Here is a 24984-nt window from a genome sequence, read left to right as displayed (position 1 = left end):
GTCTTTCTTGTAGTGAGGGGCCCAAAACTGAACGCAGTATTTGAGGTGCGGCCTCACCAGTGCCGAGTAGAGGGGCACGATCACTTCCCTACTCCTGCTGGCCACACTCTTTCTGATTCAGGCCAGGATGCCATTGGCCTTCTTGGCCGCCTGGGCACACTGCCGGCTCATGTTCAGCCGGCTGTCGACCAACACCCCCAGGTCCTTTTCTGCCGGGCAGCTTTCCAGCCACTCTTCCCCAAGCCTGTAGCGCTGCATGGGGTTGTTGTGGCCGAAGTGCAGGACCCGGCACTTGGCCTTGTTGAACCTCATACAGTTGGCCTGGGCCCATCGATCCAGCCTGTCCAGGTCCCTCTGCAGAGCCTTCCTACCCTCGAGCAGATCAACACTCCCGCCCAGCTTGGTGTCGTCTGCAAACTTACTGAGGGTGCACTCGATGCCCTCATCCAGATCATTGATAAAGATATTGAACAAGACCGGCCCCAAAACTGAGCCCTGGGGAACACCGCTCGTGACCGGCCGCCAACTGGATGTAACTCCATTCACCACAACTCTCTGGGCCCGGCCGTCCAGCCAGTTTTTGACCCAGCGCAGAGTCCACCTGTCTAAGCCGTGAGCCGCCAGCTTCTCTAGGAGAATGCTGTGGGAGACGGTGTCAAAGGCCTTACTGAAGTCCAGGTAGACCACATCCACAGCCTTTCCCTCATCCACTAGGCGGGTCACCTGGTCATAGAAGGAGATCAGGTTGGTCAAGCAGGACCTGCCTCTCATGAACCCGTGCTGGCTGGGCCTGATGCCCTGGTTGTCCCGCTCATGCCTTGTGAGCGCCCTCAAGATGAACCGCTCCATAATCTTCCCCGGCACCGAGGTCAGGCTGACAGGCCTGTAGTTCCCCGGAGCCTCCTTCCGGCCCTTCTTGTAGATGGGCGTCACATTGGCAAGCCTCCAGTCGTCCGGGACCTCCCCCGTTAACCAGGACGGCTGATAAATGATGGAGAGTGGCTTGGCGAGTATAGAAGTTAGGCATCTTACCTAAGCTAGGTTTCTGTTACAGCAATGGTTTTCAAGGTGCATGCCTGCAGATTTACCCTGGAGCTGTAGACTTCTTCAGGAACTTGACACTTAGCTGCGCAGTATATATCAGCTCACGTTTCTTAACCACCTTTTGTCCAGCCTTTACAGAAAAAGTCAGATATTCCAGGAACCTGGGGACCATTGGTTCCAGACCAATTTTGTATAGCTGTCAAAAGACACATACTTCTACAGAGTACATGACCCTCAGAAGGTCCTTCTTCACATGTAGTCTAGATGACTGTCTCTAACCGGAGACTTAACTTTTAAGTAGCAGGAATTGGACAGGGTGGATGTTATCCCTAGTGACTGAACAGTTGTGCCCTGCCTTGTCTTGTTTCCTTTCTTCTGAGCTAGATCGAGAGTTTATAAATATTTACTTAAGCTGTGGCACTTGTGGGTTTTGTTCATACTTGCCTCTTCGATGCAACGAAAGTATGGCTGTGTTGTGAATAGGTAGCTGAGTAGTTGAACATCAGCATTAAGGTACTGTTCACAATAAATACACTTTGCTGATTTCTCCCAAGCATTTAACTTCTCTATTTCAGACATGCTTTCTGTGAAGTAAACCTTTTCTGTTCATTTTAACATCTCTTCTGTCCTTTTTAATAAGTGTTTGTTATATGTGCTTGAATGTGAATAAGGGAATGAAGGAAACAAAGGAAAAGGAATATTAATGCCATTTCTATTCCAAGTGAGCTTCCTCAGTGTGCTGTTTCCTCTGAAATGCCTGTTGTGATACATACTTCTTTTAGCAGCAGCAACTCCTGTGGGATTGCTCTCAGAAGCCACAGCAGTTGCAAAGGTCTGCTGTAAAGAACATCCTGGGCTGTGGGGCTCAGCAGAAATGTTAGCTTGTCAGCCCTTGGGAGGTTGTGTTGCCCTTCCTGCTGCCAGTAGTCATTCAAAGGTCCCATCATCTGTATTTCCCTAAACGTAGCGGTTACTTCTTTTTAGCACTGTTTCAAGTATTGTCCTGAAAGATGGCACAATCCGAAAGAATTAGGAAAAGATGGAGCCACGGTATCATCCTAAGCACTTGTATAAATATGTCAAAATGCACATTGATCTTAAAAGATGGTCGTTTATGTTTTGTTATGGAAATGTAGGGACTGTTGTTGGCAGTCCTGTGCTGTTCGTAAACAAGATTATCTGCATAGCTGCTCTTTGCACTCACAGGAAAGGTCAGTCACAAAAGTCAGCCTGATGCATGTATTTGTTTAAAGTTGTGCATGGTACTCAGACTGATAAACAGCAGATTTTAGAAGCTAAAATAATAAATAGGATGCCATGAAACATAGTTGCTTGTCACAGCAATAATTTGTGCATCTTACAGCTCTTCCTACGAAAGCAGTGGCACTGTGACAACTGGCCAGAGGTATTTATTGAAGTGGAGTGTACCGCTGGGACAAGTGGAAGTCATAGAGTATGGCAGCAGCGAGGGCCAAGGAGAGAACTGCAGGTTTCCACCCCAGCACTCTGCTGAAAATGTCGTCATTAACTCTAAGCCAAGTAAGTGACAGGAGTTATTGACTTTTACAGACTTTTTTGTTAAAATCCGTATTTGAATTTCAATAGACTACTGAAAACAAAGGCAAGCATTTTGTGCATGCAGACTTCTGTAACATGAACAGTAATATAACCTCTTTCTTTGGAAACTGGGAATCCATAAAGTGATAGCCAGTCTCCTGCCTTGCAATGTGAATTACTTGTAATTGTCCTGGTTTAGGTTTATGCATGAATGCATAAAGAGTTTTAAAGCATGAATGTGTGTGGGCATGCAAAAAGGTGGTTTTGGTGTGGTGTGCCAGCTGTCCCATGGTAGCTGGTCGTGCATATGTTCTTCATCCCATAGTTAAAGCAAGGAAGTTTCTCTCAATAAAAATGACCAGCCACCCCATTACTGTGGAATAAGAGTCTGGGTACAAGTGGTTACTGTAGGGTAGAAGTTACTTCTCTCAAGCCCATAGTATCCCACCTTTCAAACATTGTAACAAGTGCTTCAGAAAAAATCTTCCATTTTAATTTTAATTAATGTTTTTGAAACAATGTGCCAATAGGTAATTTCCTCCTAGCCTCTCTCCAAAAACTACCTCAAGCTCTGAAGTTCGCAAGTTCTTTCTGTGCTTGTTAATCGCACCTACAGGCCTGCCAACTATGCTCAAGAGATGTATGAATTTCAAGAGTTTACTCAGTAGCTAGCCTTTCATATATAATGAGTTATTTTTATATCCTGTATTTTGCCTAAATACTGTATTTTTAAGTGCATTTAATATATCTAGATTGTGATCCCTATTAATGGACTATAACTTACATGGGTTTCAGTGCTAGCTCTGGGCATTATTTCACACTACGTTTATTTAATATTGCACCCTTGGCCTCATGAATTTTCCCACAGTTGTGCTGTAAGGAGACATAAATGTTATCCTTCAGAACAGTCTGAGGTGCAGCTGCAGCATTTAATATCCCCCATATTCTCCAGGATGGTTATTGTCAGGTCATCTTGCTCCTCCCTTTGTAAATAGCCACAGAAAATTTTTATAGGTACTTATGTCTCAATTTCCAGGATGACTTCATTCTTGTAACTCCTTTTAAGCCTTAATGGCCTCTTAGGCAATGAGATTAAAGCTCTTATATTATCATTTACCAGCTGCTGTATGCATGATCCTGAGAGGAGTGTATATAAGGGAGCATATTACTTAGAATTGCGGGTCCCTCTTGTAGGAGATTGTGGGAGGAACAGCTTGTTGAATATTCCTGCTGTGACTTTGTGCAGCAGCTTCACAGCTGATTAGACCAAATCCTTGCCTGTCAGCAAGGTCAGATAGGGAAGTGGAGCATGAGGGGAGAAAGAAAAACCCTCTCCCAAACAGTCCTGTAGAACCTACTTGAACCTCTTGGCTTTGAGGTTTCTCAGTTTCATGATGTTTGGTGACAGTACCACAGAAAAATGAAATTACTTTGTACATCATTTGTAGTCTCAACCTTCAGGTTAAATGGTACTCAATAGGTGAAAGATGAGCTGAACTAATTGTTCTCTTGGTAAGCTCTGATCATTGTATTAGTTCAGTCTTCTAATAAAAGGGATCAAATATAAGAATTAAAAAGAATATGAAGGATACTGGTTATACAAATGAATAAATCTTCCCTCAGCTTTAATCAAACGTTTCTGCCAAGTGATCCAACTAAATTGAATATAATCAGTCATGAAAGAGGAAGGGGGTAGCCTTGCTATTTGCATGTACTGCTGTATCTGCGCTAGCTGTTACTCAATGCAGACTTGTCCAAATTGGCCTGTATAGACAAGTTTGAATATACACCTAATTGTGTTAGTTATTCTGTAGAGTTGCCCCCTTAGTTCCAGTATTCTTGGCTGCTAAAGGTTACAGAAGCTCAGAAAGTACAGCCTTCCTGCAAAGGGAAAGGACTGGTAAGACTTTGTGTAATAGTTCACTGTTGCTTGTTTATTTGCACCCATCAAGGTGCTGCATTTTATAGTTGATGATGACACAATCTTTATCATGGTAGTATTGCATCGTTGGTGAGACTATTGGGTATTTACCACAAATTACAAAGCACTACCAGCAAAATATTGTCATTCTGTGCCTGCAACTGCATGACTTCGCAGTCGTCACGAAGTTATGTTATGTTTCGCTCTGTTTTCAAAGTCTACCAAGGAACTGCTGTGGTGAAATCCCAGTGGCCTCACAGAATGTGGTTTTAATAACATCTAATGATCAAGAACAATTTGGGATGCTGCAGGCAAAATCCTGCTTCCATGATGTAGAACCGTGTGTCAGACCTTATTTTCAGCTCTCATTTCCAGTTTGTGGGAAGTGGAGAGATACAGAATAATGATGATTCTTTGTAAAAGTATTAAGTAGTAGGGGGGTCACCTCTTCCATTTCTGGAGGACTGAGAAAAGTTGGTTTGTATCTGCAGCACACCAGGTTAAGTACTTGACCCCTGTAAGGTTGATACTCTCACATTACTGCTGTGATTAGCAAGGATTCTTGATGGATTCTGGTTGTGTCCTTGTGAGGATTACTGGCTATTAGTTACACTTCTCTTATCATGGCACTTTTTTCTCTCCCAAAATCCTTTTTATGAGGAGGCAACTGTCATAAGTGTATCTCACTATTTATTATTGGCTAAATGTAATCGGTGCTTTCAGCTTTCTACGACGCTGCAAGAAAGGATAGTATAGTTTAAAGATGCAAACTTTACTTTGGGTGCTACAGAGAAATTAATAGCTGAATTTGAATTAATCTCATATAGGCTGTAATATGCAACTGCTGAAAGGTTGAAAGGTTTTATGAGTATATATAAATCAAGGGTGTGCTTTAGTACTGTTCTAAGGTGGAAAGCAAGGGCTGTGTGAACTTGGTTTTCACTTGGCAAAGTCATCAATTTGCAGTTTTCTGCCCGGTTCTGCTTTGCATACCAGTCTTTTGTCTCTGAATTCTAGAGGAGAACACATTTAGGGGTTGTTAAGTTCATGTCTTTTTGTTTTAAGCTCTTTGTCTTTTGGCAGGAGAAACTGTGTGGCCTGAGGGTGTGAGGGGGGAAAGCAGGAAAACTTTCCCAGAATGTATTCTGCTATGCTGCTCCTGTCCTTGATGTGCTTTTGCCTTATCCCTGTTGTTCTCCCCTAGCACCAAAAGTAGACTATGAGTTCTTTTAGCTATGAACATGGAGAAGGATTGAAGTCTCAGCTGTTTGGCAGAGTCCTTTATTTGTATGATTCTAATATTGTTTCCTAGTGGAGTGCAATTATAACTTGTTTGCTTCCTGTAACGATATTTAAAGCAGAAAACATTTCACATTCTCAGTCTTCAGAAAAAAATAGAATGTTTATCAGATTGCATTTCTCTGAGCAAATCAGGCAAAGTCCTGTTTCATGTATTAGAGTTAGTCTTGCTAGAAAGTCTGAGAGTATGAGTCTCTGGCATCCCAACTGGACAGTTCCTGTGGAAGTAGGTATCTTAACTCTGTGTGCCAAGAGGCCTGATGTGTTAATTTTCTTCTGTAAAAACATTTGCAGAAAGATGCAAGATAAAGTTCTTCCCTAGTAAATCCACATACTGTTTTTCTGGTATGCAGAAGCACAGACACGTTCATAGTACCGAAAAGTTGAATTAATATAGGAAAAGAAGAATATTTTTGGCATGAACAGGAAGTTGTATATTCTTGGTTTTGATTTACTTGTGCTGGAAGAATTGTATTGTATAATGGAGTTCAGTAAGAGGTATTTGAAGCATATTTTAGGTGGTTGCGGGAGCATTTGACTTGTTTTTATGGTAAGATATGAAAACTACTATAATGGTAGATGAGGTTGCTAAATGGAAGAAACAAGAACTGTGATTCAAGACCTGAAAAGAACTCAGCAAAAGTGCTATGTAATACTGGGACGAGCCTAGGTTATAAATGGTTGAAAAGCTCAAAAAGAGACACTTTACATAAGGAAGACATGTAGTTAAGGAATGTTAACTAGTGAATTCTGTTCTTCATCGCGGTTGTGTTGATACATGCATTGATTTCACCTCCTCTGTTCGTGTACTACTGAGAGTAATGGATTCAGCATTCACATCTCAGATATTGGTTTGTTTTTCCTTTCTTTTTCTCTTGTTTTTTTCCAAGATAGCTATAGGTAACCCGTTTATTATGGACCTGGGGAAATGAACATCAGGTTTAAGGGCTCCTGAATTTTAGTATTTGCTCTGTCACCGGTTTGCTTGTATGTTCATGGGTGAGTCTTGCTACTTCTGCACCTCAGTTTCCCCACGTATAAAATATGCTGTGCTCTGGGTGGGAGCCCTAAACACTCCTTTGAGACCTCAGACGTCTAATGTGTCTGAAGGGAGTCTAATGGAGGCCACAGATCACTTAAACATGCCCAGAGGTAATTGGTATCTTTGATAATCATGTTATCTCATAGAGGAATTGAAAGAGTAATCAGGGACTATTCAAGTACTAGGTTATTGCTAACTATTTTTTTGTGAATTTTCTGTCTTTATTTGTTATTTTAGATGCTGTAAACATCTAAAGCAATTAATGCATTTGTTCTGATGTTATCTTTTTTGCTAATATATGCTGCTTCATCCTGAATGATCTTTAGTGGTTGAAAGAATTTATCTGCTGGCTATTTCCTTGGTTTTTGGTTTACTGGAGATTTTTTTTTTTCGTTGGCTTTTGAGGAAGTTTACTGCATAGCTATATCCTAGTGAATGATACTCATTCAATCAAAAAGGGTGAGAAGTTGGACTGAATATATGGAAAGAGAGCACCAAGAAAGTTAAATATTACCTGTACGCTTCTGATAAAAAAGAGGATCGGTGAGATGGGACAGACTTTTTAGTAGGGCCTGTAGTGATAGGACGAGGGGTAATAGTTTTAAACTTAAAGGGGTAGATTTAGACTAGATATAAGGAAGAAATTGTTTACGCTGAGAGTGGTGAAACACTGGCACAGGTTCCCCAGAGAGGTGGTGGATGCCCCATCCCTGGAAACATTCAAGGTCAGGCTGGACGGGGCTCTGAGCAACCTGATCTAGTTGAAGATGTCCCTGCTCATTGCAGGGGAGTTGGACTAGATGTCCTTTAAAGGTCCCTTCCAACCCAAACCGTTCTATGATTCTGTGGGTGAAAGAGCAATGAATACAACTTGATTTTTAATATGTCATATTAATATGACATATTTATCTTATGAGGAGCGGCTGAGGGAACTGGGACTGTTTAGCCTGGAGAAAAGGAGATGTCCTTTAAAGGTCCCTTCCAACCCAAACCGTTCTATGATTCTGTGGGTGAAAGAGCAATGAATACAACTTGATTTTTAATATGTCATATTAATATGACATATTTTAAATACGCCTTCCAAAAAATATAAAAAGTATAGTCAAAGGCAAATTTGTAACTTCATATCAAAATGTACTGTATTCCCCTCTAGAAGAATCAAAAGTCAACGTTCACTTGCAAGTCATCCATCTATACATAAAATCACTGAAGATACATGTATTTCACTGCCCTTTAAAGCGGAATACAGGAGCAAAAATCAAACATACTGGCCAGAGTTTCAGTTTCTCAGACTCCTGGCACATGTTATTACGAGTTTGCAGCACTTTCCGCAAACTGTTGATGGGTCATGAAATGCAGTTTCTGTGCCGAGACAAATGCCTGTTTGGTGCCTCAGCGACGGTGACCACCCTGAGTTGTCAGTTCTCTGGTTCCCAAGAATAAAAAGGGTGAGCTGTAAAAGTTTTTCACAGTGATTTTATTTAAGACGACCACACTACAGAGATTCTGAAGAAGCAAAGGGAGAGAGCTAAGCATCCTGCCATTTCTGCGTGGGAAACCAGTGCCTGTCAGCAGTGTTCTGCTGCTGATCTTGTTGATTAGGAGCCATACACAGCATAGAACCATTTAATTTGAGCCATATGGCTAAAGGCTGAAAGAGAAAATGAGCAAGACCCATCTGTACTATATATTACGCAGTGATGAGCGTAGGAGATAACAGTAAAATGAAAAAACAGGTTAGCACGTTTATGTCTATGGCTACATTTTAGTGTTATTTTTTGTTTCACAGGTTTACAGTTCATATGACTGAGATCAAACCTCAGCACTGGTAAACCATGGCTTCTCTCCTTTCCTGGTCAGACTTCCAGGGATACATTTGTACTCCCTTTCCACTCACCTGTGGTTTTGATCTCTGTGGGGTTTGTTTATTGTCAAATGTAGTAGTGATGACACTGAAGTGCAGGCATGATTCTTCTCTTCTGAGTTTCCTTCTGCTTGATGCAGTCACTTCGTGTAGGTCTCTGAGTGTTGCCAGGGAAACAGGTAGGGATGTTTGATGGGCTACAGTGTGCACTTGTGTTTATGTCAACATCTCGCTCAGTGGAAGGACAGCTCTTCTCAAAAACAGAAATGTGTTGCTGTGATAGCCATTACCATTAAAGCTGTTTTTTTGCTGGTTTGTCTAATGAGAAATACAGAATTGGGGAAGGAAGAAAAAAGTCAGTTTTATCATTACTTTTAAGGCTGAACAATCGTAATACAATGCCCAGAGTAAGCAAGACTAAATATTAAGTGGCGTATCAACTCTAGCATTGGTGATAAGGTTTTAAAAAGGATGATGTGGCATGAATTGCTAGATTAACTAACTTTCATCTCTGTGAAATATGTGTAGAGTAATAATGTAAATCTTTATTTTAAAACTGTTGAAAATAGTACTGTATGCTAAAGGAGATGTAATATGTTCATAAATGTAAACTATCATTGGTATATACAAACAAAAGACCAGAGATTTTAAATAAATCTAACTCCAAAGAGCCTGTTCAGCTGAGCAAACTGGGTGACATTAAATAGTTCACTTGTTAAGTGGATATAAGTTTCTAGGTGGTGGATTAGGCATAGAATAAATTAGGTGTTACATGTTTGTCTCACTCACTTAGGATGAGATTCTTCTCTTTGCCTTTCCTATTCTTTATAGTGGTTATAGGGCTTGACATTTACCTCCTATAAACCTTTTTCTGTGTTGCCAGGGGTCTCATCCATGTCTTGACACAGAGTAGTAAAATGAGTAGAAACCTAGCTATAAGCAAGTGAGTATGAAAGAGGAAGGTAAGCTCCTCACAGAACAATTTCCACTTGAGTTGTAACAGATAGTCTGGTGGGAACTTCAGTGTAAACTTTTGGCAGCTTGGCCAGTTTACAATCACCTGCAGACCTATCTTGAGATCCCTGCAGTACTTTAATCGTTTAAACGCCTTCACACGTGTACTTTCACTGCCTGTTTATGTCAGTGTTTATCTTCTCACATCCAGTTCCTCTCTCACCCTTTGTGCCCATGCAGGCGCATACAAGAGGTTCTGTGGAAGGTAGTGGCTTCCAGGTCCATGCTGCCCTCAGCCTTCCCCTTTGGGGATCTGTGAGAGGAAAGGGCCATGGCACCTTTTTTCTTTCATTCTAAAGTCTCTTTGCTTCCAGGATTTTCCTTCCTCGTGGGAACAGAGCCAGGAACTGGAGTTTCTCTGATTCTTACCTGCAGTCAGTACGTAGTCCAGGAAGACACCTGACCGTTGTCCTGGCTAGCGTGTTGTTGAGGAGCCAGGCTGTGGGGTCCACACTTGTCAGCGTATCGGGGCTTCGGTGTTTATCTCTCCTGTTCCCTACTGCTTTCGCTTTCTTCCTCATCTCCGGGACAGCACAGCTGCTTCTGTCAGCAGGAAGAAGATTTATGGCATTTTGTCTCTGAAATTCCCTGCACGGTCTGGATTAGCTGGAGTTTAATGTAATCCTGAAGCCATGTTCTCAATGTATGACCTACTTCTCACCCTCTCAAGAGGCTTTGCGTTTCCTTGGTGTTCTTGCATAATTTTACTCACAAATGGTATAGCATTATGAATTTAATACCTTACTCAGTATTTGCAGTTGCAAGCTGCTGATTTTATCTTCGCATTGCGCAAGCTGTGTGAATAAGCAGTTTTGTGGTTGGACTGTAGTTTTTGTGCAACTTGTTTCTTTGGTGTTCAGATCTGATACAACAAGCATATAGCGAGACAGGTCTCAGCATTCATGTAATTACCAGTCGAGAGCAAGGTATTAACAGCTGACAGGGAGGTGAAGCATGTTAAAAATACTTTGTCAGAGTTTAGACTTGGGAGGTTTGTTTCCCAGCTGTGCTCTATGTGTACTGGGTGGCATGTGGTACTTAGTTCTTTGTCTGTGATTAAGACTTGCAGAACTCCCCTGTCTTGCATGGCAGTGAGAATAAATACATTAAAGAGTTTTAGAGGCTCAGATTATCAGATTCAATAATTAAGCTCATAAAGATTACCTTTAGGTGCTTACATGATTAAAGTATGATTAGACTGAATAATGTCATTTCATGTTTATGATAATGCTCTTCATGTTAGTTGATTACGATGATAGGTCCTGACTGTATTGGTAATTAGACTTGCTTACCCCATGTCTGAATTTAATAGTTTGTGTTCTAGTAATCTCAGGGGTTTATTGCTTATCACTTAATACTATGTACATGTTTGTGTTGCTTCTTTCTGCACTAGGTTACTAAACCTAATTTAGGCTTATGCTGTAAAGCTACATGTGAGTAGCTGCTCAGCTTTTCATTGATGGCTGCCAACTAAGCTCTTGTTTTCTGAGATCATTCCTGACTTCCCATTTGCTTCAATTTCCAAACCTGGAGACTGATACCCCTCTCTAAATATTTGTGTAGTTTGGACCTGAGAGTATGATCTAATCTCAGGTGAGCTACAGTTGAGCTACAGTGGCTCAGATTTTTCAGGAGCATGCAACTGGGGAGATCATGGGTTGGATTTGGCGTGAAAGAACAAACAGGGGTAAGGCAGAAAGTCTGCTTTTCTCTTACGAACTTTAAATTGACCTGTGGGCTTGTTTAGGTCTTAAACCAGGATTTTGGATTCACAAGACTACTTTTTTGGTTTTTTTTTTAATTTTACTGAAATTCCAATTGGTTATTAAAATGCTCCTGTAAAGGAGAAATGACAAAACCCACATGCTTCTCTGAGGTGTCTATGGAAACAGGAGCAGCATGAGTGAGCAAGTGGAAAGACACAAATAGGAGGAGGGTGGTGCTGGGGGAGCTGTCAAGGGCTTTGCTTACATAACACAGTGTGCAAGAAGCTTGTTGTTCAGCATCTGAAAGTAAAATCTCATCTGCTTTGTCACTGGCTTTAACACTCATACAGAATTTCCAGGCAGAAGGTATTGGAGGTACGGATGCGCCTCCCTTGTGTATTAGCTGGTGCTTGGATTTGTCAAGTTCTGTGCAAGAGAAGGTTTCAGTGCAGCAGGGGATCCTCATCACCAGCCTTCCAGCGAAAGCTAGGTGTTCTGATGCAAAGGGTTTTGTAAAGGGAAAGGGAATAATACTTAACAATGGGGATCAGTATCGACTGCTAAATGAATGACAATGTTCCTGGTATTCCCAATATTCATAATCTGTTTGCCAGCTCTGTTTATCCGTTGCTGAAATAGATCGCGTGTATATGAAAATGTCATGTAAAGGTCTCCTTTTCTACTTGCACTGAGAAAATTACTTCCACTAGACCTTCTTAGGGAGAATGTTTTTCCTCTGTTTGACAAGATCTCTTCCCCAGAACAGCTGTAAGGTGTTTGTCCTTGTGTGTGTTGCGTACCAGTGTACCTGTAGGAGCAGGAACCAGTACCAAGTACAGGGGAAGAATTCCTCAATTGCAGTAATTGACTCTTCAGCCTTATTAATGGTTTCTGGTTTTCCTTCTTCAAATTAATTCTCAAGATCTTCAGAGAACAGGAAACTATTTTACTTCAGGTATAATGTTGTCTCTCAAGCGGTCTCCATTCTTGTGCTTCCTAAAGGTGGGCATCTTAACCTGAGCAGTGGGATGCTGTCAGCCTACTGTTACTTGATGAAAAAAATCAGTGAAACATTTCCAGGACAAAGTCACATGTAAACAAAACATTTGAACAGTTCTGACTGCACTTAAGTAGTTTTAAATGTATTACTGCTACATCATCATAGTTTAACCTAAACATGTTAACAATCTCATTAAATCTGTCCAGTTTATTATGAACTGATGAAGAATTCATCTGGTATCATGATGCTTTGCTTTCCAGAATGCTGTACAAGCTTCTCATGTTTAAATGTAGACTTAAATGTTGTGGAAGGGGCCTATTTTTTTATTATTTGTTCTGAGTGCATAATTCTATACAAGTACCAGTTTGTTATGCCTTCCTCAGACACAGCAACTTTAAAAGTTACCTCCCACATATATAACTTCTCCTCCCATCCCAGGTGATTTTTATGCTCAAGATGAGGATTGAATCTTTTCCAAATCTCTTCCCTTCATAACACTTGACGTTTCAGTGTGCTGCCTGGATGCACACAGATGGCTCAGTGGGAGGAAGCAATACAAATGCACTCAGCCTCGAAGACCAGATTGCAAATGGCAAGTAAAATTTGGGATCTACCAGCCTTTCAGAGTAGTCTTCAAATCTGGCATGTTCTTCAGGTGTATCATTAATTTCGTGTTACCCCTCAGTAATGCTGGAACTATAGTCAGGAAAATAGCCTTTCTCAGTTTTGGTTGTGGTTTTCATATGTGAGCATTCGTGAGCTTCCATTTTGTGTAACACTTAGTCCGACTTCAGGGCTCTGTGTCTCTCAGAAGCAAAGTAATCTTTCTAAGGACCTTGAATTTCCATGACGCATCAGTTCTCACTTCATGTCAATATGGCTTTTCTCAAAGCAATTTATATTGATATATTGTGGTTTTGAACCATGTGGGGAAAAGGTCATTACTATAATCATACTCAAGGCAGATCTTGTCAAGATTAGTTACTTGAAGAGATACCCAGGAGTGTATCTATTAACAGTCTTCGGCTTTAACATGATATACAATACAGAAAAGTTTGCAAGAATAGTTGCAATATTGAGAGTATACTGAATGAGGCTTTTATTTTACTTGCGTGCCATTTGAATTTATGTAATACTATTACTTGAAAAAATCCTCCTAACTGGGAATAAACAGGAGTTTAGTGTGGGAAGGGACCACCTGAGCCATTATGTTTGCTTACCTAGGAATAGATGTTTAAATTATGGGTGACTGCATCTACTCTAGGCATTGCAACACTTTCTTTTTCCCCTTTAGTAGCATAAATCTGTGATAAATTAGTTATTCACAAATGAGAATCAGAACACACAGCAAAAGCTAGTGGAAAATGTGTACAAGTGACAAATCAGCACGGTAAATAAATGTGTCCCTTAGTAATTCTTTGAAAGGAAGAATAGGGCGTGATCAGTTCAGGATTATAATATCCAATATTCTTGTGGTGCCCATAAGAATTGAAAATTTAGAGGAACCGGATAGACAGTGATCCCAAGGGAGCGGCTGCTCTGCCAGCGCCCATTAAAGCAGCTGCCGCTGTGCTGGCCGTGCAGGGAAAGAGCTGCAGCTGCTGGCTGTGCTGCCTAGCAAAGCAGCCTGCTGCCAGAGGTGGGAATTCTCCCCTCTGCCCACACCCGTGCACTAGCACACAGACACTTCTCTTGGATCTGTGTATTTATGTACAACCTTCCAAATCCTAATTTTGCCCAAGCCAAGTTAAACTGACTTTAACCACACCCAGGGAGTTTCCTGCAGGCTTTGAAAATGCCTGGATGTAAATGGGCTAAAATTGCTTCTGTTTCAATTATAAGAATTACTTCAAACCAGGTAAAACTGGTGAATTTAAAGCTGCGGTGCTGAGAGTAACACTGGGAAATGAGCAGGTAAAATAAGTGTTTAGTATTATACTCAAATATATCTCGGCTAAGGAGCAATTGTTATAAAAAGCAGAATCTTCCCACCCCAATTTTACATAGCAGCAAAAATCAATTTAAACTTTAAGGTCCTTTCCTCCCTCTAAAGCAAGTGGCAGTTTTGTTTTCTTTTTTAACCTTGAATATATTTCATAATAATGCTGAGCAAGGAATTAGGTATTTTGCATGAATTACTGGTTGTTGGCAGTAAACTTGCCTGTTGTAGGGAGGCATGAATTTCTCTGGTAAAATCTTAGCAACAAAGGAGTTGATGAAAAAAAATCCTGCTAACTTACACGTGGCCAAGATTTCACCCTTGATCTGTAGGTGGAATGCAAAAACCGTTGCCTCCGAAGCCACGTATGTGGTTATCGGTTACAGCACGCTGCCTTCTCTCCTGCCTGGGCACAGCATCCTCTGTAACACGTAGGATGTGTAGAGCCGGGGAGAACCTTCTCTAAACTCATGGAGGGTTTTTTTCACATTGGAAAAATAAGTTGTTCGGGAGCTTGATAATTAGCAAGAGTGGCTTAGAAATAGGAAGGAAGTGGCTTTATCATTTGTGAAACATTTCGAAGTACAAAAAGAAACCAACCGCATATCTGCTTTGGAGTGAAGCCAAGAGGTTTTCAGTGCTTTCTATGGAAAAAAGAAAGATTGAACACCCACCCCAAAGTAGCCAGCAATTGAATGGTCAGGGAACATGTGTGGGCTGAAGCAGCCAGTCTTTGGCTGTGAACTGAAAAACGCATCTGATGAACAGACTAGTGTGCCCCCCCCGTCCCTCCTTTACCCAGGAAAAACCCTCTGTCAGACAATTCTCAGCCAGATCAACTGGTAGTCAACATTTCGTTAACCACCGAGAAGGTAATCCTATTTTAAAAGACATTGTGAGTAACCCTTACAGGACCCAGTTCAGAGGTGAAGTTGCTATAACTTGTAGCTCGTTATCCAGACACAAGCCAAGTGGTCAGTTCTCAGAGAACTCTCTTCTGATGAGTCCATCATTGCTGGTCTCTGAAGCCCAGTTATTTTTCTGTGTTCCAGCTTGTGCCCACTAAGGACCTCCATGAAAGATTAGCCGTGGCTATTGATCTAGTCCTTGATTGACTATTAAGATTTCTTCTTCATTTGGCCATTTGTCTTTACTAGAACATCAGAGGGTGGAAGCAGGCTCTCTTTAATTATTTATTGATTGGCTTTTTGGCTTCCTTTCCAGTGCTAAGAACATGGTCTGTAATGAATGAGCCTAAAATGACTTCCATTTGTTTTTTCTGTGTGACAGAATTTCAGATGCCAAGTTAGTTTACTTGCTTTGACACTCTTACTGCATCCTTTTTATCTTGACTTATTAAAAGCTTATAAAATATGCATGGTGCAGACAAAATAGTCTCAGGTGACAATTACTGAATGAAATTCAAGATTTATGCCTTATTCCCAAGGCTGGGACAAGGATATTTGTAAGAGCATTTGAAGCTCCAGGAAGAGGATTGTAGAGGACAGCTCTTTTCAGGCACAATGGATGTATATACTGCACAGGGCAAGTCCATCTGCGTGAGTAGTTAAAGTTTTCTTTATGGCCTCAGTTGAAGACTGTGGTATAAAGTCCTGCAGCACCTAAGAGTTGCCCGAATGCTTGCTGTTATATGTTGCAGGTTAGTGTCCATTCTCTGACCTGCTTTCAATAATAAAATAAAATGTCTGGTAACTCTGTCTTTATGAACTGCAAAGAGTGATCTTGGCTTTTAAAACTTAAAAATAATGTAATTCGCTTGAGTGAAAATATCCATCCTATACAAGGGAATCCTCTCAAACTTTCAGCTTTTCACAGCCTGGTAGTTGTAAATTTTCTCTTGGTTCAAACCCACAAGGATAAATTTCAGAAATACTTGTAGTATGTTTTTCAGTGCAGCAGTTTGATTTGTTTAGTAGCGGAGTTTCTAAATGACAGGTAAGTGAATGGACTTCTGTGAAAAACTCAACTAAACTGCCAATCACTTCTAATCAGTCTAAATTTTGTTTTGCAGAAGTTATCTTTTTGTTACAGAAATTTGGGGCAAGAATGATTTCATTTGTGTCCTTTACAGTGCCAAACACATTATCGTGGCTTTTGGCTAGATTTCACCAGACTTCTATTAACACTGACCCACCCCTTTCTTTGCAAGTAGCCCCATCAAAATTAACAATTTGATGTGTCTAGGAATTAGCAATTCTGGTGCTTAACAGATTACACTTATTGTAGATGTTAGTAGGAAAAAAGGTGTAAGCTAGCAGAAGAGGGGTACAGGGAGAGAAGTGTTTACAACTTTCAGATGTTGATTTTTCAAGTATTTGGATTGAAGAAAGTGAAAATGTAGCTTAATGAAAGTATGTAGTCTGCAGTTCTGGAAAAGTGTTTAATTTTTTTTTAAACAAATCTGCAAACATACTCTATTGACCATAATCTCAAAACTCTTCTTCTTAGGTGTACTTTGCAGTCATTTCTTTTCATTGTGTACAATAAATGTAACCATCTTTTCTTACGGACTGATTTGTTTTTAAAGGTAAGAAAGGCTAGATTGTTCTTTTAATTAACATTTAGAACAAGCAAAGAAGGGTGGGTGAAAGTTGCATCTTTTCTCCGGCTGGGTAAATAGGAGTAAGTGCAGTCGTTCCCCTGTTTAGTGCTCAAGGGCAATACACAGAAATCCTTTCATTGATTCAATTCACCAGAAGATTTAAAGGCAAGAGAATAATTTGAAATTATATGGGAATGTGTAATATCTCAGGTTTATGTTGCATTTTCCTTCAGTGAAGTGGAGAATTCAGAGATTAAGTAGCCCTTAACGTTTTCCTTGAACCTTGAAATTTTATACAAGTGGAGAATTCAGAGATTAAGTAGCCCTCAACGTTTTCCTTGAGCCTTGAAATTCCTCAAGGTTTAAGGCAGACTGCTAGCTTAATATAGTGAATTGCGTTAAAGAAAAACATCCAGTGATGACCTTGATCTGTATGATGCCTCCAAATAGGAAAATGTCTTTAGAAAATACAGTTATTTTGATACATAACTGAGAATATACTAATGATAGAAGAGTTGTCTCATGCGTGTTCATTTTTCATGTTTATTCTGGCTTATGCTATTTTGATAGCTTTGTGTTTGGTTTGTTGCGTTTTGGTTTATACACTGGTCCCTGTAGCAGACTTAGGGAATGAAGGTGCTAGAGGTATCTTGGCTGGCAGCTGCGCTGTGTCCAGCACCGATCTGCTCTGGCAGCCAGACCAGGTGGCATGGCTCGTGTCCGTGCTCCTGATCTGTCTGCAGAGTGGGTAGCCAGCATTATATTTAGATCGTGTTCTTGCCAACACAGGGTTGAAAGCCTTCTGCTCCAGGGGAGTTTGCTGCCTGCAGACTAGCTTCCAGAGTTGTGGTAAGGGTGAAGGATCCGTAGTTTGGATACTACACTGCGTGAGCTAAATAATGTGCAGGGGTTTCCTGGAAAGATAATCCAGCCTGGTTCCTGTCATTCAGCCACAGGGAAACATGCTGACTCTGTATGAGTCGGAGTGGGGTCTTTTAGGGGAGAGGGAGAGTTTCTTCAAGAATTACATAGCCATCCCGCTTCTAACATCATGTCTGGGAGTCAGAGTGTATTAGCAGGGTTCTGCAAGCTTTGTGTATTTAAATAGGCAGCTTATCCTACTAATCCGACTATTTTTCTGAGTTAGTGTTATCTTATAAACATACGTACTTATTGATGGTTAGGGCAAAATACTTCTGCTACTGTTAAGGTTTGTTGCTGATCTCAGTGCAGATCCTTTTTTCACTTAACCATGATTGCAATAAAATTTCAAGTGGTTCAGTGAAATTGCAGGGTCGTGTTAGAGTTGGGATGTGGATATGTGATCCAGAACTGTCTTGTGATCGATTAAACAAATTTTGAGTTTTAAACCACCATAGTGAAGGCTACAGGTACATTTTTTGGCTTTGTCACATGACCAAAAGCAACCTTCAGGAAGGATTTTTAAACTAAGGTGTGACAGCAAGTCTGCTGCTTGGTGCTAAGCAAAACTTCCATGTCAGCAAGAGATTTTGGGGCCAGTGAAGCTTCGACATTTGTCACAGTTCTAGCGTGTGCTTCTTAAAACTACACATAATGCTCTCCGTCATACTAGATGAATAAACTTGAATCTTGATTGTAACTATGAAAGGCAATGATAAGGTGAGCTAAAAAGACGTGCCTATGGTAACACCTGGACATGCAAAGCTAATATGTGATAACATACTGCTACCTATAATTTCCTGGGATGCATTTCACAATTATCTGCCTGCAGGGACATTAAAAGCACCTGGAGCAGCAAAGTGGAATATCAATGATATATGTATAAATAAATTTCTGATTTTCAGATGTAACGAAGACCCTAGCTGCACATCGGTGCAGTAGTTGTTTCTGCAATCTAGAGAGAGCGTCGCCAATTTTGATAAGCTTAATTTTCATAGTGTTAAGAAATAGCAATATATGTTAGTATTATTATCTTTGTCATGCTTTCCTCCTTCAACTGAGAATTACATCTTTTTATTATATATAACCTTATGTTTTTATTCGTTTTAGACAAGCTCTATATGGGACCAGGGCAACTGTACCATGATCTGCAGAACCTTTTACATGACTTGAATGTAGTTGGTCAAATTAGTCAATTAATAGGCAGCCTTAAAGGAAACTATCAGGTAATAAACAAAGCTGGATTTATGTTTCAAATATATTCCTGTTGCAAAGTAGCATAATTGTCTCTCCCTAGGATCTGTGCAAGACATCCTTTAGTTCTCTCTGTAAAGACTGCAATAATTTTTACCTCTAGTAATTCATTTACTGTTAACTGTTTAGCATTGTAAGTAGATTACAGTAGATTAATCTTGTTTTTCTTTATTGTTTTTAAGCATAGGTGGATACTACAAGTGTCTGCATTTGCTCAGTAGCTGATAAGCTTATATGGAAACAGAATTATATTTTGATCTTAAGAAAATGGATTCTTGCAGTTAGACAAGGTAGTAGGAGGATGGTTGTTTGGAGGAAGCTCTTGGTGCCCGTCCGAGCTCATAATCCTGGCTTTCGGGGGGATCTGTACTTAAAACAGTGCAAATCACATAAAAGGATTTTCAGAGGAATTTTGAAAGTAATTTGCTTTGGCTTTGTTCACATCCCTTTTATTTAGCCTATATTCTGGCAAACAGCTACAGTACTTTAACACCGAATTTCAGAATGAGTTCTCCACAGTCTTAAAACTTAAAAAAATTGCTTTTTTGCCTTTTGTTTTATATGCTTTATGTATGCTTAGGCACAATTTTTAACTCCTGCCTGCCACCATAGGCTATAAATATATATATATGTGTGTGTGTGTGAATATGTATATGAAAGCTGTGTTTCTCTTGGGATATCTTGCCTTCAGAGTCAACAGCGTTAAATAAAACATAACGTTTTGTGAAAATAGTACTGTGAAGGAAGTTTATGGAAACAGTACTTTTGGACAAAATTTCACAAGTATTTGAAGATGAATTTCAGCTGCACTATTGGGAATACGTATAGCACAGATACCATAAGACATTCACCCATTAACATGTACAAAACCTTTCTGCCTGTTCTGCCAGTCAGAGCCAACTATGTTTTGAAAACTTAAAATTCAGTCAGTGTTTTCCAGGTAAAGATGTGTAAGATAATTAGAACAGTTTAGTTGAAGAACGAGGTCAGCTTCTCTATTTTTGAAAAAGACTTCAATAAAATTTTGACTGTGGAAAATTTGTGTACTTTTGTGTGTGAATACTTGTTACTGTTGATGCTTTAAGTGTCACTCAGGTGTGCTTTTACCCTCTGTGACTGAACACTCAGCTTGCAGAGGATTATTGGTTCAGCATCCTACTTAAACAGATTCCAACCACACAGACAGCTTTCATGATGGCTCTGTAAACATTTTGACTCAAAGATTTGAACAAAAACATATTGGCAGTATGATTTGTAGATGTTTTCACGAGATTTTCTTTAGAAACAGAATTTGTGGGTTCTGTATAACTACCCATTGAAATGAAGTAAAAGGGTTGTGTGTACACCTGATGCAAATTTACATTTCTTAATCTGACAGACGCTTGGGAGTGTCATTTGTGTATCATCAAACTCTGAGCAATGTGAGATTAAGTCATCAGATAAAATATGTTAGCAAATTTTTTACAGATATTTTTGAAATGTGTTTACAAATATGGCTAAATTATCCATGATTAAAATGTGGACTAAATGAGGCCCAGGTGCCAGGAATTGTTTGTTATATGCAGAGATCACCTTAGTTAGCCTGTTGGAAATAGGCCAGTAGGCTGGCGTTGAATCTTAGCTTTTTTAATTTTTCAGAACTTAAACCAATCTGTAGCCCATGACTGGACCTCAGGTTTACAAAAACTGATTTTGAAAAAAGAAGATGAAATCAGAGCGGCAGATCGCTGTAGAATTCAGCTGCAACTCCCAGGAAAACAGGACAAGTCAGTAGTAATCTTGATTACAAAACTTTCTAAATGGGCTTATGTATTAGGTATAGATGTACCAGGGAGGATTTGGGAATCTGTAGCTCTTCCCCCTCTTCTGTCTCCGCAGCTAGCCTCTGACTTCTGCTCTCATGCCACAGTGCTGGGAACTTGCATGTTCCAGGGCAGGATTGTAGTTTTTCTCCCGTTCCTCAACCCTGCGTTCCAGATGCAAGAAGCAAGAGAGGAACCGTGGCAGTGACAGCTAATAGGGAACAGCCACTGTTGTATTCCTTCACCAAGGAGGGTGTTCTTCTCATACCATTTCATGTAAAGTGTAGGAAGATGGGCATATGGCATATCGTAGCCTGCATGCTTATATCGGAGCTGTGTCTTTGTCTAAGTATTAGAAAATAATGAAATTTCATCTTGCTCAACATTTCTGGCCTTGACTGTATCTCATACTCAGTGCATTTAGAGTGGCTTTTTTTTTGTCTTGCAGGTCTGGGCGGCCCACTTTCTTTACAGCCGTGTTCAACACATTTACCCCTGCCATCAAACAGTCTTGGATCAACAATTTACAAATGGCTAAACTGGCCCTTGGTAATTCTTAGTTACTTAAATTTCCTATGATGTTAAGATAGCTCTCCATGTACAGTGTAATTTTTATTTTCTAGAAAATGATTTTTTTGGTGAAAATCTATCTGCGGATGTTAAAATTGCAGTACAGTAAATAGCAGTGATTGTGTATCACTACAAAGTAATGATGTTGTAGGTAGGATGGGGGTTTCATTGTGAAGGAATATAATTTCTACAGTATTTTAATGAAATCTGTGGTAAACGTTACTAATCGTTATATCTAAATCAACAAGAATGAGATACACTACAGGACAGACAGGTGAGGAAGTTATTCCATTATAAACTTATTTCTTCAGATCTTACGAACTTTTTAAACTTTGAAATTCAGGTTCAAATTTCTCCATTTTAGTTCAGAGTGATTTTAGCTAGGAAATATCAGTAAAGCTGTTGGGTTCATTTGTTTAGCTTTCTGAGCATGAAATAAACTTATGGGTGTAGTTCTAATATAATGCAGTATTTCTATAGCTGGATATGTAAAACTCGAAGTTTTTTGGGTGGAGGTTTGTGGGTTTTTTTTTAACGTAAATCTGTAGTCTTCACTGGAGTGATTATCACAAACAAACCTGATCTAAGTGGGAGCAATAAAGAATGTGCTGTCCTGTGACGTTATTAGTCTTCTGTGTTTGCACAGGGGGTATAGGTTTCCAAAGATACCTGGGATTTTGAATGCCTAAGCTGAGAAACATTGAGGATATGCACTTACTGGAAAGCAAGTCTCACCAGCACATCCTCAAAATACAGTGCTTTTATGGTATCTCACTGAAGGCAGGCAAAATAACAAAAACAAAAGAAGAGAGAATGGATGTCTCCACCATTCCAGGAGGAGAATCCTTATAGTTATGATAAGTAGTAGTTGGTAGTGATGTCACTTATACAGGCAGAGAAAAATGCTATTCGCAAAACAGATTTCCTAGAGTCTGAGGAGAGGTTTGATGTGCCTTTTCCTCTTTTAATAACCTACTGACAAGATCATTATGAGAACACCTGTAACATTTTGCTAGTGTAAGGTGTTCTTTTTTTGCATTATCAATATGTATGTAGTCTACTATACTGAATTTTTGCTCATAGTTTTATGTTGTTATTTATGCACATATGGCATAAGAACAGCCTGATCAGTATTAACCAATCCTAACAGAATTCTTTTCTATTCCTGTAGAGAGGTGTAAGTGATTACTCAGTGAAAGTATTGTGGGATGTTTGTTGTTTGTTCTTTCCATTACAGCGGAGGATAACCTGTTAGGCTGGTTCTGTGTAGAAGATGATGGGAATCAAATCAAAAAGGAGAAGCATCCTCTCCTTGTTAGACATATGCCAGTGATGATGGCCAAGCAACAGGAGTTTAAGGTGAACAGAATTTTTATATGAGATTACAATTGCGTTTCTTGTGTGATATAACTGCTAAAGAATACCATATTGTAAATACATCTGTTAGTTCACATCTATTAGTTCTCTTGAGTTACTACCTTGGTGTAAGACCAGTAGCAGTGGGAGGTCCAAGAGGGTCACAGGAATGCAAAATACTGCAATCTTTGAGGCACTAAGGAACATAGTGTTTACTTTTATATAGTATGACATTCATTTTCAGATGTAAGCTCATCACTCAATGAAAACAGAACTGCTTGGAATTTTGAATTGGTCTTGAGGTTTCCAAGTGTTTGTTTGAGGCTCCAAAGTAACCTGCAGCTTACAAAGTGCAGGAATCTGATCTCCATGATAGCTGTCCTGTACTGGTGTAACTGTGTTGAATCCTCCTCAAATTTCTGATTTTCATTAGTGCACAGAGAGCAATAGTTTTAAAATAATTTTAAAAATTCAGTTTCATGGGGTCTTATATAAAATGTAGTTCTGTTCTGAACAATGATACAGAAATCGTCTTAATGGTTCATTTCCTAAGGTAATATGTCAGTTTGGAGTCATATTGACCACTGGCTTTAATGATGAAAAGAAGTACAGCATGTCCAGACCAACAGATGGAAGGGAAGGGTGCTGGATACTACTTTTTCCTGTGCATCAACAGGATTTCTTATTGACCGTCAGTCAGGCTTGTGCAAAAACACTAATGGAAATAAAATTGTATATGTATGGCCAGAATTGCAATGTTAAGTTAACATCATCGCATGGGTACTGCTTAAATCAGTAAGTCTGCAGACCCTTACTGCTAGGACAGCCTACACAGGAGGGAAGATCAGCTGGCAACTTCGCTTCAAGTGTGAATATACAGGCCTGGATGTTGGGGGGAAATAGCTGCTAGCTGCAAATGCGTTTGAAATGTGTAACAGTGTTAGATCAAGCCAATTCTATGATACTGGTTTTCAGAGCAGAGCTGCGGTTTACAGCAGCCAAAGTCTACTGAAAGTCTCCGATCTCTCATACAACCATAGTCATTCTTGTCTTATTGAACAGTCAGCTTTTTCTGTATTGACTGCTTTCTAAAGTCACCACTGGTGAAATAACCAAGCTAATTTAATTTTTTTGCAGAAACTTAAAGTATTTATGTTTCCTTAGAGCCTATGCGTTTGTAAGTCCTGTAGGTCCATGCCAGGAGCCTTGAAGGCCCAGGCTCAACTCCTGTAATCAAGTTACAAGAGGATCTGCTTGTTTTGAAAGGAAAGGAGAGTCTGTTGCTCATACAGTTGGGTGATGGTCTTTGCCTTGGTCACCTCAGGAGAATACAGTGTGTGGTAGTATTCGCTTGAGCTCCGGGTCAACTTTGCCAGTTTTGCAGCTCCTAAAGACAATGTGGGTGTGAGCCCAGCTGTCATGCCTGATGCTCCTAAGTCCTCGATATTACTGGAAAAGGTCATCTAAGTATTATTGGTGGTTTTCTGCAGCCTCAGCTGCAGTTTTTGTGTCAGGCCACAGCTTGGGGTGGGAAGAGACCCTTTGCTTGGCTGATCCTGCTTGTTATCTCTCTGCGTGCTCCTCAGGCTGCCCGGTGGTGTAGGGAGCCTGTAACAACTTCTTCCATCAGAGCAACTATACGCCCCAAGCAGAGGGCTTCTGTCAGGATTGAGAGCTAAACTACCAGGGTTTAACTATGGAAAAACGTCATCATCAGTTTTGACCGAGATGCAAAGTAACACAGAGATGTAAAAAGCAGCCTGAGAAATATCCAGCATGCAGGCTGTCTTTTCTTTCACTAGTGATGTATTTAGCTGTCACAGCTACTGTAAATCACCACTATGAGTAGATAGCTTCAGCATGTGTTAAATGAGACATGCAAAGACTGGCATGGATAGCTCTTTTTTTTCTTTTTTCTTCTTCTCATCTATCGGTTTCCATCTTTTATCCTTATAGTGAATTGCTTTGGTGAATACACAACATTATTTTTACTACTGCTAATTGCTTGGTGATGCCTGCTGACTTCAGGGAGATCTGTGAAATTTGCACTTTTGAAAATTAAGTAAACCGGGAATTTAGAACTCTAACTTAATGCCTGCTTGTTTCCTTTTTTTTTTTTTATTTATTTTAAT

The 24984-nt window shown here is 40.1% G+C and overlaps 1 protein-coding gene across 1 annotated transcript in view; it reads left to right on the top strand.

The window, feature by feature from the left end:
* The window catches only part of ARHGEF10 (Rho guanine nucleotide exchange factor 10), a 110293-nt gene that overhangs the window by 50992 nt on the left and 34317 nt on the right, over window positions 1-24984 (top strand). The window contains exons 17-21 of the mRNA XM_009288928.1: window positions 2408-2583; window positions 18981-19096; window positions 20763-20890; window positions 21375-21475; window positions 22734-22855. Coding sequence (XP_009287203.1) covers window positions 2408-2583; window positions 18981-19096; window positions 20763-20890; window positions 21375-21475; window positions 22734-22855 — 643 coding nt within the window. The remainder of the gene's footprint in view (window positions 1-2407; window positions 2584-18980; window positions 19097-20762; window positions 20891-21374; window positions 21476-22733; window positions 22856-24984) is intronic.

This window comes from Aptenodytes forsteri, unplaced genomic scaffold (assembly GCF_000699145.1).
Source record: "Aptenodytes forsteri isolate BGI_AS27 unplaced genomic scaffold, ASM69914v1 Scaffold121, whole genome shotgun sequence".
In the NCBI taxonomy this organism is placed as follows: Eukaryota; Metazoa; Chordata; class Aves; order Sphenisciformes; family Spheniscidae; genus Aptenodytes; species Aptenodytes forsteri.
This window is presented reverse-complemented; position numbering and strand designations above follow the sequence as displayed.